The sequence below is a fragment of the Pongo pygmaeus genome, chromosome 21 (assembly GCF_028885625.2).
Source record: "Pongo pygmaeus isolate AG05252 chromosome 21, NHGRI_mPonPyg2-v2.0_pri, whole genome shotgun sequence".
Classification (NCBI taxonomy): Eukaryota; Metazoa; Chordata; class Mammalia; order Primates; family Hominidae; genus Pongo; species Pongo pygmaeus.
The window spans coordinates 43894316-43910792 of NC_072394.2; the positions used below are offsets into that span (position 1 = coordinate 43894316).

The 16477-nt window shown below is 45.2% G+C and overlaps 1 protein-coding gene across 3 annotated transcripts in view; it reads right to left on the reverse strand.

The window, feature by feature from the left end:
• Positions 1–406: 406 nt before the first annotated feature.
• Positions 407–16477, reverse strand: part of CHD6 (chromodomain helicase DNA binding protein 6) — a 220455-nt gene continuing 204384 nt past the window's right edge. For 2 of the 3 annotated variants that reach the window (XM_054467364.2, XM_054467366.2), the window contains 6 exons: positions 15036–15187; positions 14414–14620; positions 13015–13467; positions 11152–11343; positions 10024–10143; positions 407–3301 (listed from right to left, as the gene is read on the reverse strand). In XM_054467364.2, coding sequence (XP_054323339.1) covers positions 2402–3301; positions 10024–10143; positions 11152–11343; positions 13015–13467; positions 14414–14620; positions 15036–15187 — 2024 coding nt within the window. In that variant the 3' untranslated portion in view covers positions 407–2401. Of the gene's footprint in view, positions 3302–10023; positions 10144–11151; positions 11344–12671; positions 12811–13014; positions 13468–14413; positions 14621–15035; positions 15188–16477 lie in introns of those variants that run through there. The other variant, XM_063659588.1, reaches the window with a different exon arrangement.

Consider the following 16477-nt stretch of genomic DNA (forward strand, 5'->3'; position numbering starts at 1 on the left):
GGAATTAGATGAAAAGGCTCAAGTTTGCTGAAGAGAGTTTAAATTTGGCTTTTGCTCTTGGAAACGTCAAAATAATCATAAGAAGCACTTGTGCCTTACAGAGCAAATAATCCACAGAGTGTCATATTCATTTTGCAAACAGGGTCACAACAGCAGTCAAATAGAAGCCTGAACACCCAGAGAGTTAACATACAGATTCGATAAGGATAACAAGGGATTGAGCATGCTGGTGGGTTTTTAAGTCAGATCCACATTGAACCCTGTGACCTATTGGAGGTTATAAGTGGAACCCGGGGAAAGCAGCTTTTCCATACAAAACAACAACAACACAACGACAACAAAGAAAACCAGACTCTGCTGGATGTCTATAATACTCATTCGCAGTAAGGCTTTCAAGATACAGGAATTTTTATAGCATTTGTATTTTAAGGATTTAGGGCAAATACATTTTTTTTTCTACTTGATAAAAAGAAAATTAGTACTTAAAAGGTTCAAAAATATATTGATTGAGTTATTTTTTTTACATAAATAAATTATATTGATTTTTAGGATTTAACAGCTGAAAAAACCCTTTCTGCTTCCACTGGAGGCAAAACTGAACAAAATGTTAGTTAAATAGAGAGAGCAGCATTTCTAAGAAATCTGTGGTCAGCATTATAGACCATCTATGCTACAAGGATGTCATTAAATAGGATTTGTTCAATTACTGGATTCTTCTTCTATGATCAGTTATAGAATTTCTGGTTTATATCTCTGATTCATAAAACTGGGACTCCACTTTTTGAAGATACATCTGATTGATTTTTTTCAGTCATGATTTAACAGACTTCTTTGAGATGCTCATTTTAACATTTACATAATTTATAATCCCAAATGTATAAAAGACAATGACAAAAGCATCATAAATAAATAATGCAAAATGAAATAGTTATGTCAAACTTTTGGACCTTCTGATAAATTAGCAAAACTGTAACAGAAAAAGTAAAAAATACAGTAAATTGTGACAACAAAAAGTGAAACTGGTACTAGTAACACTTGCAACATTTCCAAGGGTCCTGCGCAGCCCTGCGCCCCCAGGGTACTGAACCATGAGCTTACTTCAAGTCTCAGAGTGTGAACTACCTGTGAAGAGTGAGACCATCAGAAGGGACGTTAATATGAAGGTGAAAGGACACGGGTAAGTGCTGCTTAGGCAGGTTCTTTCTCAGTTCCTAAACATGGAGAAGCTGAGGAAGAAGAGAAAATAATGTTGACTTGCAACGTAGTTTCGATTAACTGATAATTTGGAATTTGGGTCCAACTGTAAGATATAAACAGAATGGAGAAATTAATGGAGAAGTAACTTTTCACAGCTGTATTATAAAGGGTGGCACACATTTGACAGCCTCAGACACTCCTGATCAAAGGACCTACTAGCAAGTGTCAAAGTGTTGGGCAATGGTCTTCTTGCAAGCTCCAGAAAGAGCCTTATTCTTGGTGAAGGAAAGCCTGAAGTGAAAATCCATTCGGTCCTGGTGCTCTTTAAACACAGAGAGGCAAATTAATGGCTAGAGAAATCTGTAAGCGAACCAGGTGAAGAGCAGAGCGCTAGCCGTGTGCTTGTGAAGCAGCGTGTAGCTCTACAGAGCGCGGGTCCTTGCCCCACCCCCGTCGCCAGCAATAACTCATGGTGGGTAAAGCTTTCTGGCAGCCAGAGGAATCTTTTCACTGGTGAGAGGGATGTATAGAAAATAATGCCTAGTCAGTCAGTATTTCTTCTTGCTGCAGGTGTCTGAAAAACCATGAAGGGGGAAATTATATTACTACCGGTAAGGTTTTTGTTTTTTATAAAGAAATGAATATATGTATTTTCAACCATTAGTTATATACTTCTGTCTATACTACTCACTTAGTAATCATGATAAAATAGGGAAATATTTTAACTCAAAAATATGCACCAGCACTTCCTTTTTCTGTGCTTTTTGGTTCCCTGTGACATTCTTCCTGTGCAACCCAGCTCACAGAAAAAGAGCTCCTCTTTGTCTCTGTTCTTCAGCCCTTCAATGGTAGATCCCTAGACAGCTTTCTTTTGCCATTTTTCCTCCTCAAGTGAGTGGGAAACTCGGAAGAGAAGGGGGTAGGGCGTGTCACCACGTACTGTATTAACTATGATTGCTGGAATGAACTGGATAACAGAATGAGAATTCTGTGCCTCCTAGACTAGGTAGACAACACTTATCTAATGAAGTGGTGAGACCCTGCAACTATTAACATCTGTTACCATAGTTCTCAGACAGGAAATCAGGTAGGTAATCTTACTTATGGAAACACAGGTTCTTATGGAGGTGAAGTGAGGGAAGTAACAAACCTTTATGGGATAAGAAACTTACAAGTCACAATAATTTCTTAAATGAAAAAAGTTCTAATTGGTGTCGTTGTTGGAGTCTTTGAGTGCCCCCTCCCCAGCCTGTGCCCCATGTTCTCTCTCTGCGGGCAAAGGGGCACTACTGGGTTCGGCACAGTTCTCATCACCGCTGGGCTCCCTTTCGCAGCTGGGAGCAGGCTCTGGGTGGGAGTTGGGGTTGTCCCCCTTTGTCTTCTTCTTCTTCCTCTTCTGGCTCTCCAGACCTACTATTTCCGAGTGTCTGGCCTGCTGCATGGCTGGCAGAGCCATGCCCATACCAGGGGAGAGGAACATGGATGGGTAAATGAGTCCAGGAGATACTCCTGGGATGAGAAATGGGTTAAAAGCCACAGGACTACTAGTAGTTATTGCAGGTTCAGACTGATCAGAAAATGGACCTGGACCAGGCTTGTCCTCAGCTAAAGTGTCTGTTTTCACATCATGGCTACTCGGCTTGTCTTCCGCAGTCTTTTCAGTCACTGCCGTACCACTTTTCGTTGTGCTTGATAGAGACGCCGGAGCAGTGGAAGTGCAGGTGGTTGCCATGGGTGGACTGAGGAGTCCCCCAACACCAAACATCTGGGGCACAGCAGCCATGCCTGGCAGCATCATGGGCAGCATGCTTAGGGTACTTTTGACCTCTTCACCAGTTGGCATTGTGGCAAAGCCAGCTGGAAACCCCACCAGCCCGGTGAGGGGGATGCCTGGCATATTTCTCATGTTCTGAAGTCCTACCAGGTCCATCCCAGCAATCAGTCCATTCATGAACAGTGGCCCCATTCCAGAGGGAGAGTCTGCTACAATGGAAGGAGCCTTCAGGAGTTCGCTCCGAGGCCGCCTCCCCCTCCTGCGGGGGCCCGTATCTCGAAGAATAGGCTCAGCCAGGGTGTGATTGAACTTGTTTTCTGGAAGAAACCCCTGGAAAAACAAAGAAACACAAAATGCTGAAGGCAAAAGGATGGCAGGTGGTCAGCTGAGGGTGATGACCAGGGCTCTGCACTGGCCTGGCCTGTCTCCAGCTGCACGAACGGTTCCCAGTACAAGGAGCACCTCCCCCCTACTTGTGCAGCTCTCCGGCCTGACTGTACCTGACCGGCTTCTCCCTCAGCAGCTGAGATCATTTTGTGGCATGGGCACAACTAGGGCACCTGTACTGTCCAGTGGTAATTCCAACATGCTGACTGGCAAAAGTGGCATCCAGTCTGTGAGAAGCTGGCAGAAGAGAGTGGGGAGCTGGAGAAAGCACTAAAAGTGCCCTGGTTCTCGGTGAGACTATTATGGCTGAGATCCCTTCACCAGATCCCAACACTTGCCTTCCTCTTGACACAGGTTTTTATTGAAGCAACAAAGCAGAATATGTAAGACAGGGTTTTAATCCCGAGTTTAAATCCTGACTGCAACCTCCTAGCTGTGGGACTCAGGACACGTCAGTTAGCCTCTGAGTTTAAGTAAAAAAGGACAATGGTACCTATCTTTAGAGTCACCAAAAGTGACATGTTTAATACATTACCTGATCCATAGGAAGCAGTGCTTGCTAATGGCACATTACTTATTTACTGTGTGTATGCCCCACTCCTCTCTGAATACAATGGGATGTGTACATGTTTGTTGAAGAAATGAAGGACTTCTTGAACACTGTTGGGGAAACTGCCACCAAAATAAGCGGTGGTTCTCCCTAAGGGAGACCATCTATTTTTTCTCTATTTGGAGGTTCACTCTCCAATTTTCTTAATTAGCAGAGAGTTCTGCAGTAAAGTACTTCTGCTCCATGTGGACCACACTGTGACAGTTCCTGGGCCCTCAACACGGGTGATCTGGCACCTGCACTGGACATTCCCGTAACCCATCAGGATGGCTGAGCTGCACAGAATCATGGGGGAGGGCAGATCGCTCCAGCAGCATCAGGGAGCGGGAGGCAGCACGTGGAGAGGAAGGCACAGGCTGCAGCCCCACACCCTCCTTCCTGAGAGTGGAGCTCAGGAGCTCTGCAGGGCAGAGAGGATGCAGCCAGGAACCCGGTCCCTGGAGTATAAACAAACCACTGCAATTACGATGGATCTTTCTCTGAATTTATAATCCCTAGAGAGAGAGAGAATTTCTTCCCACAGATGGGAAGCAATTTCTTTCAGGACTTAGTGCCGTAGTCCCTGTGCCCCTGGAGAACCGCATGCCTTTCTCTCTCTCTCGATTGCCCTCCACACCTCACTGCTATCAGCTAGTTTATCAAGTAGTACATGCCCATGGTATTAAAAAAGGTGAACTGTACTTGTGCAGTTCAGCAGTCTCAGCATTTCCTCACACAGGGGAGGTGTACAGTTTGAGGACAAAGCCCTCCCCTGCTGGCACCCTCCCTGACTGCCTGGGCATCTTCTTCTTATGGTTCCTGCTACAAAGTCAGTGCTGTTTTACCCCCTTCCCTTTGATTACAGCAATGGTGAAGCAAAAATGTTCAGAGTGGCTTCAATGGATCTTGTCACACTGGATTCCACTGAGGTCAATGGTCACCATCAAGGCCGGAATGCGCAGCCTACGGAGCACTATGAGGTGGGAGAGCTCAACAGCGAGGGGTGAGGCCTCTGGGCTGCTGAGGCAACTCCCAGGGCTGCACCTGCGGCCTTTTCAGGACTCTCCTTTGGAATACCTTCCCTTCCACTAGAGTCTGCAGAGTTGGGGGTGGGGATGTGACAAGCAGCAGCTGAGGCTCCACCAGCCCATAGCCTCCTTGTCTGTGGGAATCAGAGGCAGGGATCTGGCTGTTCCTCTCAATGGGGCACACTCTTGGGGCAAGAAAGGAGGTGTGGGTCCACCAAGAGACACCAGAATGACCAGAAAAACCCCACAGAACGTAGAGAAAGAAGCCAGGGAAGCTAAGGATATCTCTGGGCTGAGACTGGCCACCAGGCCTGAGGGCATTTAAGAAATCTATTTACAATCTGCCTAAGGGCACCTACTTTTAACTTTAATTCGGCAGCCCAGGCATTTCCCATTTTTTCCACTGCCTCTCTTCTCCATAAACTATGAAATAAGCAAATCCTTAGAAGACCCACCAGATTTTTATTTAAGAGGCAGCTGTAACCTTAGTTGGTGGCACTGGTTTCAGGTTCTCATGGGCTGTAAGGACACATGTGTGTGGTGGGCCCCAAATGAGCAGCAGCTGGACCGTGTTGGTTCCCACACTAGTGGGCACTCAGCAGCGAGGGGAACGGCTATCAGAGGCAGCAGGGAAGGCGGTGCTGATAAGAGGATGAGCAGCAGAAGAGTGCGAGACGCCATGAACGAAGTACTGATCATGTGTCAGGCACTGTACGAAGGGCTCCAGCAGCATCTCAACAAATCAGTGAATCAGCCCTGTGGAGTCAGTACTATCATCATGCCTGCTTTACAGAGAATTTACAGATTCATAGATGTGTGAAAACGTGCATATCTGAATGTTTCTGAGTCCCCAGTAATATTTTTTGAACTCCTACACCTGTCCTTCAGTTTTCCAAGAATATTAAAAAAAATAAAAAATAAAAAACCCAGTTCATCATAGACAAAAACTTTATGATGGCAACTTTAAGAAAATTCTTCTCAAAAAGCCTTGGTTTGCATCACAGAGCTGGAAGAAACCCCTGAAACTGTTATATTTAGTCCCCTTGGTTTTCACAAGCCGGGGGGTGGGGGTGGGGAGGGTACAGTTGGTCAGGGACAGAGCAGGTGAGAACACAGGCCCTGTGGTTCCCAGCCCAGGCCTCTTTCCACAGCACACCACACCCTCTCTCCTTCCCAGCATGACCTGCCACTTGCAATTTGCTAGGCTGGCAACTGCACACTCTGGCTCTAGGGAGGATCACTGGGGAAGCAATTCCTGGCTGGTTCCTGTTTCTAAAGAGAGACAGTAGGACTTGATGGATCGGGGCCAGGCTAAAAGGATAATTTCTCACCAGTCTGTCTTGAGCTCATCAATGCAAATCGCCTCATTCTGGGCCAGCCACTCTGTCTACACAGCACAGTCTCAGGCCCTTGCTGGCATGGCACCACAGCCCAGGGTGCTTCAGCCAGGGTAACCACAACTTGACCATGTATCTTTCTGAGCCCTCTTCCTGCAGCCTACCCACAACCGAGAGGCAGACAAAGATGCTGGGGAGTGTCTTTCCTTTACATCCACAAATGTGCCCTCATAACTCTCCAGAGAGAGGGGGCATATTCCACCTCAGAGGTCTTTCTGTTAGGAAGAAAACAAGCCCAGCACTTGATGAATGGTGCCTCTTTCTTCTTTTCAAGCAATCTGCTATAAATCAGATCTTCTTTAACATGCTTTGAGACCGTCCTCAGGGCATCTAGGACCAGCCTATGCCCCAAAGGACCTTTGGCCACCTTGGCCCTGGCCCAGTAAGTGCAAGTAGCACTCTCAGGATCTGGGATGTCAAAAGCATCCTTTCCCTGCCCTTGCTGAGAACCATGAGTGTAGAGAGAATGGTGGGTCCTTTCAGAAATGAGAACTTGCTTAGAAGGCACAAGCTGATCTTTCTTCCCCTCTAGATGTGGAGAATAGCAGCAGAAATGCCCCGAGGATAAAGAGAACACTCTTCATTTGCAGCAGAGCAAGAGCCTGGCAAAGGAAGTCAGCTTTAACCATGTCCTGTGGAGGAGTCACCCCAGCCACCAGCTGCTGCCCACTCCAGTCAGGTGCCCCTCCCAGCAGCACGGCGACCACACACAGCGGCCAGGCGGGCTTTGGCAGCTCTCCCTCCCGGTAATTATACCCTGGGAGCAAACCTGCTTCCCCTTCCAGGAAAGGCCTGCGGAGGGGGCAAAGAGAAAAAGGAAAAGGAGCTTCCTTATGTTCAAGTACACTGGAGGCAAATCTGCTTTCTATCTAATTGCACAGGCATTCCAGCCCAAGAAGAACATCCTCATTAATGCATGGTGGCATTATTCCAACTCTAAAACTTAACTCTGGGTGGAGTTAAGAGAAGGTGGTGACCAGAACTTCCTTTCTCCTCCGAAGGTTAGTACATTCATCCAACAAATGCATGCTGGGTGAAAAGAGACCTAACGACAAAATGCGATGTGTGGCTCTTCATTTAAAAATCCTAAAACCAAACCAAAACACAACCACAACCAGCTTGACAAAATGCGATGTGTGGCTCTTCATTTAAAAATCCTAAAACCAAACCAAAACACAACAACCAGCTCTAAAATACATTTTTGGGATAACTGGTGGAATCTGAATATAGACTAGATAACAAGTATTATTAATATGCACATGTAATAAGGGCAATAATTATGCAGGAAAATGTTCTTTATGAGATGCATGCTAAAGTATTTAGGGGTGATATGTCATGTCTGCAATTTACTGTCAAATGGCCCAGCAAAACCTCAAAACTATACACATACAGGTAAAACCAATATATACATATGTAACTTACATATATAAACTATATTAAGTATATGTGTGTGTATACATATATTTAATGAGTAACCACTAGGTAGTGGACATTAAAAATTGAATCCCACAACCTTCCATGCAGCCTGCGCTATGAGAATTCTGTGGACACCACCTGTCCAAACCACAGCACGTGTGGCAGAAGGGCCATGTGAGCTTGAAGGAAGGGAGGAGTTCCTTATGAGATTTAAATCTATTTCTAAAAAGAGGGGTAGGGTTTCTGCCATAAATATTTCAAATTACTATGTTGAAATCCTGTGCCCCAAGATGATGGTAATAGGATGCAGGGGGTTTAGGGCGGTGATTAGGTCATAGGGGCCGAGCCCTTATGAATGGAATTAGTGACCTTATGAGAGCTGGCTGTCCCTTCCTCCACGCGAGGGCACAGTGAGAAGACCCCGATCTGGGTGATATGGTATGGGGCCTCACCAGATACCCAATCTGTCAGTGCCTTGACCTTGGACATTTGGGTCTCCAGAACTGTGAGAAATAAATTTCTGTTGCTTATAAGCCCCCCAGTATTCTGTTATGGTAGTCGGAATGGACTAAGTTTCTATGGCAAAGAAAAAGGTACAGTGCACCCTAGAAGGCCCTGTCCCAAGAGGAGCTGCAGGAGATACACGGGTGCCCCTGTTCGGAAGGCTGAGCTGCCCGAGGTCGTCTTCTTGCCTTACTGCAGGAAAAGGGCCTCCGAGGCAGGGAGTGTGTTTATTTAATAAAGGAGGCTAACACATCTCTGGGAAGAGGCTGGCTTGCAAGAACAGCTTAGAAATGGGTTTTCTGGCAAAGGGTCAGCATCTGTAGGGAGGGATGAACACTAATTTCCAAGGAACATGAGGGAAACTGTTAGACATGGAGAAAGAAACAAGCAAGCCAAGGGGGAACTACGTGGCTCTTCCTGACACATCTCTAAAGCAAGAGCTCAGAGACTACAACAAAGCAAGAACCGGAGATCTTCCCTTGATGGCCTATCTAAGACACCGTGTGCCGAGACAAAAGGAGAAGGTGGGAGGCAGCGTGAAGGGGTGAGGAAAGACAGAGGGGACACAAACAAAGGTGAAACAGCTCGTACTGCTCAAGCAAGTGGAAGTAGGGGAAGAATCCTAAGAAAAGGGTGGAAGGGACATTTTCTCAGACTAAAGCAAGAGGGGAAGAAAGGGCAGCTTCTCCAACGTGACAAACTGTCTAGGGCCCAAGTCTCCCCCAAAGGGACTGTGGTAGCAGATGGAGATGAGCAACGGCCACTGGTGGAACTACTAGACCAGCGGTAATCCACGGTGACAAACTCTGGAACAAGTTCCCTGAGAACATTAAATGCCAAACTCTTTCTGCACGAGGAGGAAATGACTAGGGTGGGCGGTCTTTTGGAGCTATAAAAAGAAATCACATTGAAGCAATCCCACCGAGAAGGGAATTCCTACTCCAGGAAAGATGTAGCTGGCAGAGTACTTAAAAGAAGGCATTCACGAAAGCTTGAGTTTATGGAACAACCTGGGAAAGGCAAAAGTCCCCACGAGGATCTTCAGAAGCTCCCTATTCGGGCAGAAAGTGCTTTTAGGAGGCTAAAAGCACATTTATGTATAATCTGCCCAAGCGCAACACATTTTCAAGTTGAAATGTTGTTACCGCCCCCTAGAGGTTATGACTTTGGTAGTCCAAATTTGTACTAATCTGTAAACTATAATTAACTCGGATTCGTTATACTAGAAGTATTCTGCAGAAGTCTTTGAAGTCCCTTCCAGTGTCATGATGCTATAATAGGAAAAGGGTAGTGCTTAGAGGCAGCTGTTTTTCATTGCCAGTGAGGCTGGACCAGGAAGAAATGTCTTAAATGGTAGCCATAAAAACCTAAATTAGGAAATGAAAACTTCCAATAATGAATTTTGTTCACTGACAAAGGTTAAAATTTCTTTCCCCTTGTAACTCTACAAATAGGAGAAACAAAACACAAATCCAAGCTTTGGCAATGGTTTAACAAACAATTCTGGAGGTAAGGGTTGAAAACAAATGACCACTGGGAGTCATAGAGCGCTCAAAAATGCCACAGCACCACTTCTCGCTGCTAATCAACTTCCTGTGCTGGCTTCTAGTCCTCTTGAAAGATGTCTCCCAGCGAACCCCTTCCCAGCTGGGGCTTTCTCTCAAGTGTGTAAGGCACAGCTCAACCAGGATGCTCCTCCTGGCCCCACACTCACGTGGCCTTCTTCCTTACCCTCAGTCCTGGCTCCTTGGGGATGGCAGGAACCCTCTCTTCCCCGCTCAGGGAGCTGACATCTAATTTTCCAGGTTCTTTACAGCGTGGCCTCCTCTGCTTTGGTTTGTCTGAAAAATTCTAGGATGAAAACAGAGACCAACATTACAAAACATACTATCCCAGATTCTTCTGATGAGGCTGATGCTTTTCAACTGGTTTTGCTATTGTTCTCATCAATGGCTTTCTGCACAGGAGCTGGCCAGGTTAAACTAAAGGAAATAGCCACTTGGCCTCACCTAGGCTTTCTCTCCTGAAGCACCAGTGTTCCTACAGTAATCTGGAAAACAGGCCGTGTGGGCCCCCCAGCCCTCCAGCCTAGAACACCTGAGCCAATTCACCAGGCGGCCAGGGCCCTGTTAATCCCCGGCCTTTTCCTCTTGATCATTTCCTTGGATTCTCTCGTCACTGCTACCTGCCTGGCTGGTTTCGCCTGTCTCCGGAGGGTGCACATCTGTGAATGTGTTCTCCTCTTCCTGTGTGCTCTCTACCTACATATCTTAGTTAGGTGCACCCAGGACAAAGACAGTAGTGGGGTAGATAAGCAAGTGAGAAGAGAAAAACCAAAAAAGACATCCGTGCTCGAGTCCTCTCCTAAAAATGTCTAGTCTGAGGGACTTAGGACAAAGGCAGTACGATGACTTGAAGGGAATGTCCTAAAGCAGAGTAACCATAAAACTAAGGACAGACGTCCCCCAACCACTACAAATGAAATGCATTAACTTGAAAAGAATTCAAAGGAACATTTTCATAGGTGGCAGAGTTTATGCAACCTAAAGATTTCTCTATGAGCTTATGACACTGTGTGGCAATTTTTGTGGGGACAGGGGACAAGTTCTGTCCTCTTAGGATTTTGAATGTCTACTTTTTGGCATAGTATTTTGAGATGGGCTATCATTTCTATTACTGAAGAATTTAATCAAAATTTAAACTTAAAAACAAAAGTCCTTTAACATGATGTTGTCAGCTGACAGATTTCTCCCAAACAGCTCCCAACTTCCTGGTTGCCCTCAGCATGCTTTCATCAAAAATAGCAACAAGTCAGCAGGAAGTAAACAGTGATCTCAGGCAGCACCAACAAACACTTACTGCCCCAAAGCCAGGAACTTCTAAGGAGTAGTCAGCCTGCTGCCTCAGCCAGTCAAGCAGACTCTTGCTGGGAATGGATTTCTCGGCTTGGCTGCTGGCTGCTGTGGCTGGCTCAGGAGCCGAGGTGGCAGGCCCTGGCCCCTCAGGGTGTGTGGTGCTCAAGGTGGCCTGCCCTGGGTCTTCATGGACTTCCTGGATGAAGGAAAAACGAGTATGTATAATCACGACAGAATGAAAATTAGTTTCTAAAGAAAGAAAACATGTAAGGTGTTATTTGAATCACTCCATCTATTTCCACCCTGATTATTACTCAGCTGGGGTGCCTGAATTAGAACCCTACACACACCACTGACCCACGCCCGCAGAAGCTCTTGCAAGTGATTTGGTGTTCCCTTCACCTGAGCACTCCTCTCCCGCTCTTGTCCACTTGGTACACTTTAACTCCATCCTGACTGCCGGATTCAGTTTTCCTCCTCTGTCACCACTGCCCACTGTCCCAGGCAGCACTCACTGCTCCAGCTCCTGTCCCCACAGCACTCGGTTCCTAGCTCTCTCACATAAAGAAAACGCCATACCACAATTTACTCACCCTCTATAGTTTGAATGCCTGTCTTACCTTTGTTTTACTAATGCCTATAATGGGGTCTATAACAATGACAATGCTAAATAAGTGTTTGCATCAATAAATTAAAAAAATACTCTGAGGACAAGGGGGAAAATTTTTATCGGTCATTCCATTGGAATTCTATGATCATTACAGAGAAACTATGGTGTTGCACATCTAAAAAAGATAAAAGACTTCTTAAAAGCTTGCAGGATTGAGCAGGGAAAGAACGTGTCACTTCAGCTTCCCAAATTACTTTGAAAGTCTAAGAGGAAGACATAACCCAAGCAATATGGCTTAGCAGTAAAGTTCTCAGCCCCTAGAGAAAAAGGTCCTTGGTTTGGTTTCCTGCTTTGTCACTTACTAGCTGGATAATCTTAGGGAAATTATTTAATGCTTTAAAGTCTTATTTTCCTCACCTATAAAATGGGAATAACAAAGCCCATCTTCAGAGTGGTTGTGAGGAACAAACAAGATAATCATGTAAAGCCTTGAACATGGTAAGCAGTAGGCACTCAATAAGTACTAGCTATTATTATTGCTTTTAAAATAAGAAAACATAAAATGTGATTCCTGTTTTGGAGCTCAAAATCCAGTAAATGGGAAAACCCAAAATACAACATGAAACATTAAACAAAGCATAAAAGGGATCTCTCTTGGCCAGGTATACGGTTTCTGACCTTTTCTGTTGTTTGCAAATGATTTCCTTTGAGTTTGGAACAAACTGTCTTAGCATGATCTCCGTGAATCTTCAACCCTCCGTGGTAGATGCTGTTGCCCCACTTTACACAGGAGCAAAGTGAGGCTCAGTTGTAGACCAATATCACCCAGTAAGTCAAGCAGAAGAGCCAGGATCACATTCAGGTAGCCCTGACTCCTGTTCTTTCTCCCATACCCCAGTCTTGGAGAGCCTTACTACCCCGGAGAAAAGCCGCTGCACACTCAACCCTGCCATCTTGCTCTGCCGTGCCGTCAACAGTGGCTCTTCTGAAACCCTGGAGGAGCGGGGGTGTTCCTATTTGAAATGGCAAGACCTCCTGGCTCATTTCTCCAGGCTGTAAGCAGATTAAGCGCCATTAATGAGTTAGTAACTATCTAGTTCTACAGAGGATGGAGGGCATCTTATAATGACAGAAAATAAAGCAGGACAACCGAAATAGAGATAAAAGATCCACAAATTATTTTGTGTCTGAGGAAGAAGGGTTTGTTTCTCAGTGTAGAAAGGTAAATGTTTTTAATCTAATGACCTCGATACCCACCAAGATTCCCGCCTGAAGTGTCTGCTCCTTCAAAAAGATGAGGTCCATCCCTCCTTCAACATGTTTCCGCCTCCCTCTCCGCCTCCTTGTGGCTGCATCATCTCTTCTGAGGCTTCCATTGACAATCTGTCCAGTCACAGGATGGATCAGGCCAGCTTGCAGAATCCCAGACAAGTCCATGCCAAGGGCTCCCTGAAGTGAACTGATAGCCCCAATCTTAGGGGTGCTGGCGCTCACTGGGAAAGGGGATGTGGCTCCTGGGGACCCCTCTGATGAGCAGGAGAGGTCCATAGCTGACTCCCCATGCCAGCCATTGAGGATGATAGGGGTGTGCCCGTGGGTGGCAGAAAACTGCTCCAGGCCCCGAGCCTTTGCATCCCTCTCCACCTCAAACTCATAGGGACGCCTGTGCTTTTGTTCATCCTTTGTGAATACTGGAGCTAAGAAGCTCTCCTGTGAACACACAAATAGCAAGAGAGGTCTGAATGCCACACAAGTGGCTGAATGCTAGCTCTTTCCCCAGGCCTGATTTCCCTAGGCCTCATATTATTTCCAATCATCTTTTTAGGAGTTCTTCTAACTCAGGCCTCCTCAAACCTGAACAGCTTGTTAAAATGCAGATTCTACTTCGGTGGGTCTGAAGTAGAGCCTGAGAATCTGCTTTTTTTTAACAGGTTTCCAGGTGCTGCTAAAGCTGCTATGCTAGTCCGTGAACTACATTTGGTGTTGCAAGATGATAACTCAGAAATGTTCAACCTCACCTGTGCATCAGAATCACCTGGGAAGTTTAAAACAACTCAGTACCCAGGACACACTCCAGACTGATTAAATCAGCATCGTTAGCTTGTCAGGGTCCCCAGTTGATTCCAATGTGCAGTTGAGCATGAGAACCAGCATGTTAATAATGTATCTCAAAACTCATCACCCCCACCAAAACACTCACTCCTGCCTTGATTTCCCTAATTTCTATCAGCTTCCATTGTTAGCTCAGTCTCTAAGGGTCAACCACACTGTTCCATTCATGCTTCCCTTTCCTTATATATTTATTAGTCATGGGGTCATCTTTGCCAGTTCCCCCCATCTTTGTATCCACTCTGAACCAACTGGGGTCTAGAACCTCTCTTTATCAGTTTCCTGCTTGGCCCCCCTAGCCAAGCTGTATTCCACTCCAAGTGAGCTGCAAACCCCTGCTTTCATCATGCTTTCTCCTGCTCCAATACTTTTACTAGCTCTCCACTCATACAGGATAAAGTCTAAATTCCCCAATCAACTCTAATGGCTTGGCAAAAAAAACCCCCTATCCACTCAGTAAATACTTGCTGAATGAATGAACTCAACTGAGATGTGGAACACGCCCACCATTCTTTGTTTTGTGGTCATTCCATTCTTGCCGGCTCACCTTCTGGATCTGGGCCACCAATGCTGCACCATTGCTGAAGCTGTGTTCTGCTGCTTCCGGCTCTGAGAGGCTGGTTCGAGAACCAGCACTGCTGGTTAATACCGGGGTGGGCAGTGTGCCTGAGGGCTCATACTGCTGGCTGGAGGGCCACTTCCCCTTTAACACCACGTGGCAGATATTATCTAGGCGGTTAATTATCACGCGGTCCTAGAAAAAAGGTTAAAGCTCTGATGAATAAGGATCGAGTTACCTAAATTCACAAAATCCTTTGAGATCAAGGGTTAAGCTTTTCACCAGAAGGAGTCGATAAGAAAAGAGCACACTCAAACATACTCACTTTATAAGCCTTAAAATAAAAATCACAGTCTGGACAATACAAATTAAAGCCATGGTACTACAAATATGAGGACAATTTGACACCTTCATCTTACAGTCGAATTAGTTAAGCGCACGTATCTTTAATGTTCAAATGCTACATAACTAATATCTTTTAAAGGTATTAAACATTTCTGAGTTTCTTGTTTCTAAACTCAACAAAAACTATTTCTAAAAGGGTTAAAAAAAGCAATTCAAAGCTGAGAATGGTTTGGGGACGGGGTGGGAAATGCAAGCTCTGGGGTACCTTTGGCCACTCAGAGAAGGAATAGAGAGTTTTCTCCTGTAGCAGCTGAGCAATAGTGGGAGCTCGAGCCTCCTGTAGCTCATCCCCAATGTCTCCTGTGATGCCCGATGTTGAGCTCTTGCTCTCCTCTTCAGAATACTTCCCTGGATAATCTGGGAAGAGGTTAAAAAATTAATCAGGCACTTAACTGTAGTAGTGAGATACTAGTGATCTGAGAGATTAGGATATCCTCATCTTTTCCTTTTGCTTTTTAAATTAGCTCATTCTGTGCTAATTTATTTTAAATGGAATATTAATTATGATATCTTCTATTTCCAGGAGAACCGTATCAGTTAAGCCATAAAAGCAAATCCTGCTCTGGGGCTCCCAAGGCAAGTCTTCTAGTGAGCATTTGCATCCATATCCCAACACAAGAAAAGAAAAGAGAATGGAAATTTTTCTTGTGTATCCAAGAGTGAAAGGAGATGACTAACCACAAAGAGGCTTCTCACTTAGTGTAGTGGTCAAGGGAAAGCTGAACATTCTAACACTTTGAGATCTTTGAAGGGACAGTCTATGAAATGTAACATGGCAAGACGGTGATTAATATGAGAAAGGATGAAAATCATGAAGCTTACAACAAAGGTAAGACAGACCTGATTCATGTAAAAAAAGATGCCAAGAAACTCAGAACATTTCAGTTTTTCACTCATGGAAAGAAATGGACATGTAACTTATTCTTTCAAGCTTCAGTAATGGTGAAAGTTTATCATCAACGTGAATGGATCTTCAAAGATCCACTTACAGGAAATGAACAGACAATGGAAAAACACCTAAGGCAGGAAAAGTTGTTGACCTCTTTCTTGGTTAAATGACAAGGAGCATCCATCCTTTGAAATGTGGATATTTCACTTCTGAATGTGCAACAAGAGGATCAGCGACCTGACCATGAAAAACAGGCCCTTGCTAGGCCTGGTGGACTCAGGGTAAGCCAGACAGATACGGCCCAGGTCCTCAAGGTTCTTACAGCCCTATGAGGGAAGACAGCCAGGAAAGAGGTGACAATAAAGGAGCAACTAAAATTATAAGCTGTGATAAGTGCTATCAAGGGAAAGAAACAAGGTGCCATGATAGGGAACAATAGGGAAGAACCTACTCAAGTAGGTTGTTAGAGAGTCTCTCGGAGGAGGGAACTCCCATGAAGATGAGGTGGCAACAGGGAAGGGTATCATGGACATGCTGAGGAACTAAGTGAGGGCCAGGAGAAAAGTACAAAGATGAGGCTAGAGGGGTGGAAATCATCTAGAACATGCTGAGTCCTCTAGGCCAGGAAAGAAAATTTAGATTTTATTCTAGATTCAATGGGGGACCACCACTGAAAGGTTTTAAGCAGAGAAATTGAATTTAAGTTTTTTGTTTTTTGTTTTTTGTTTTTTTAAAGCAAAATCATGTGAGAGAGAAAA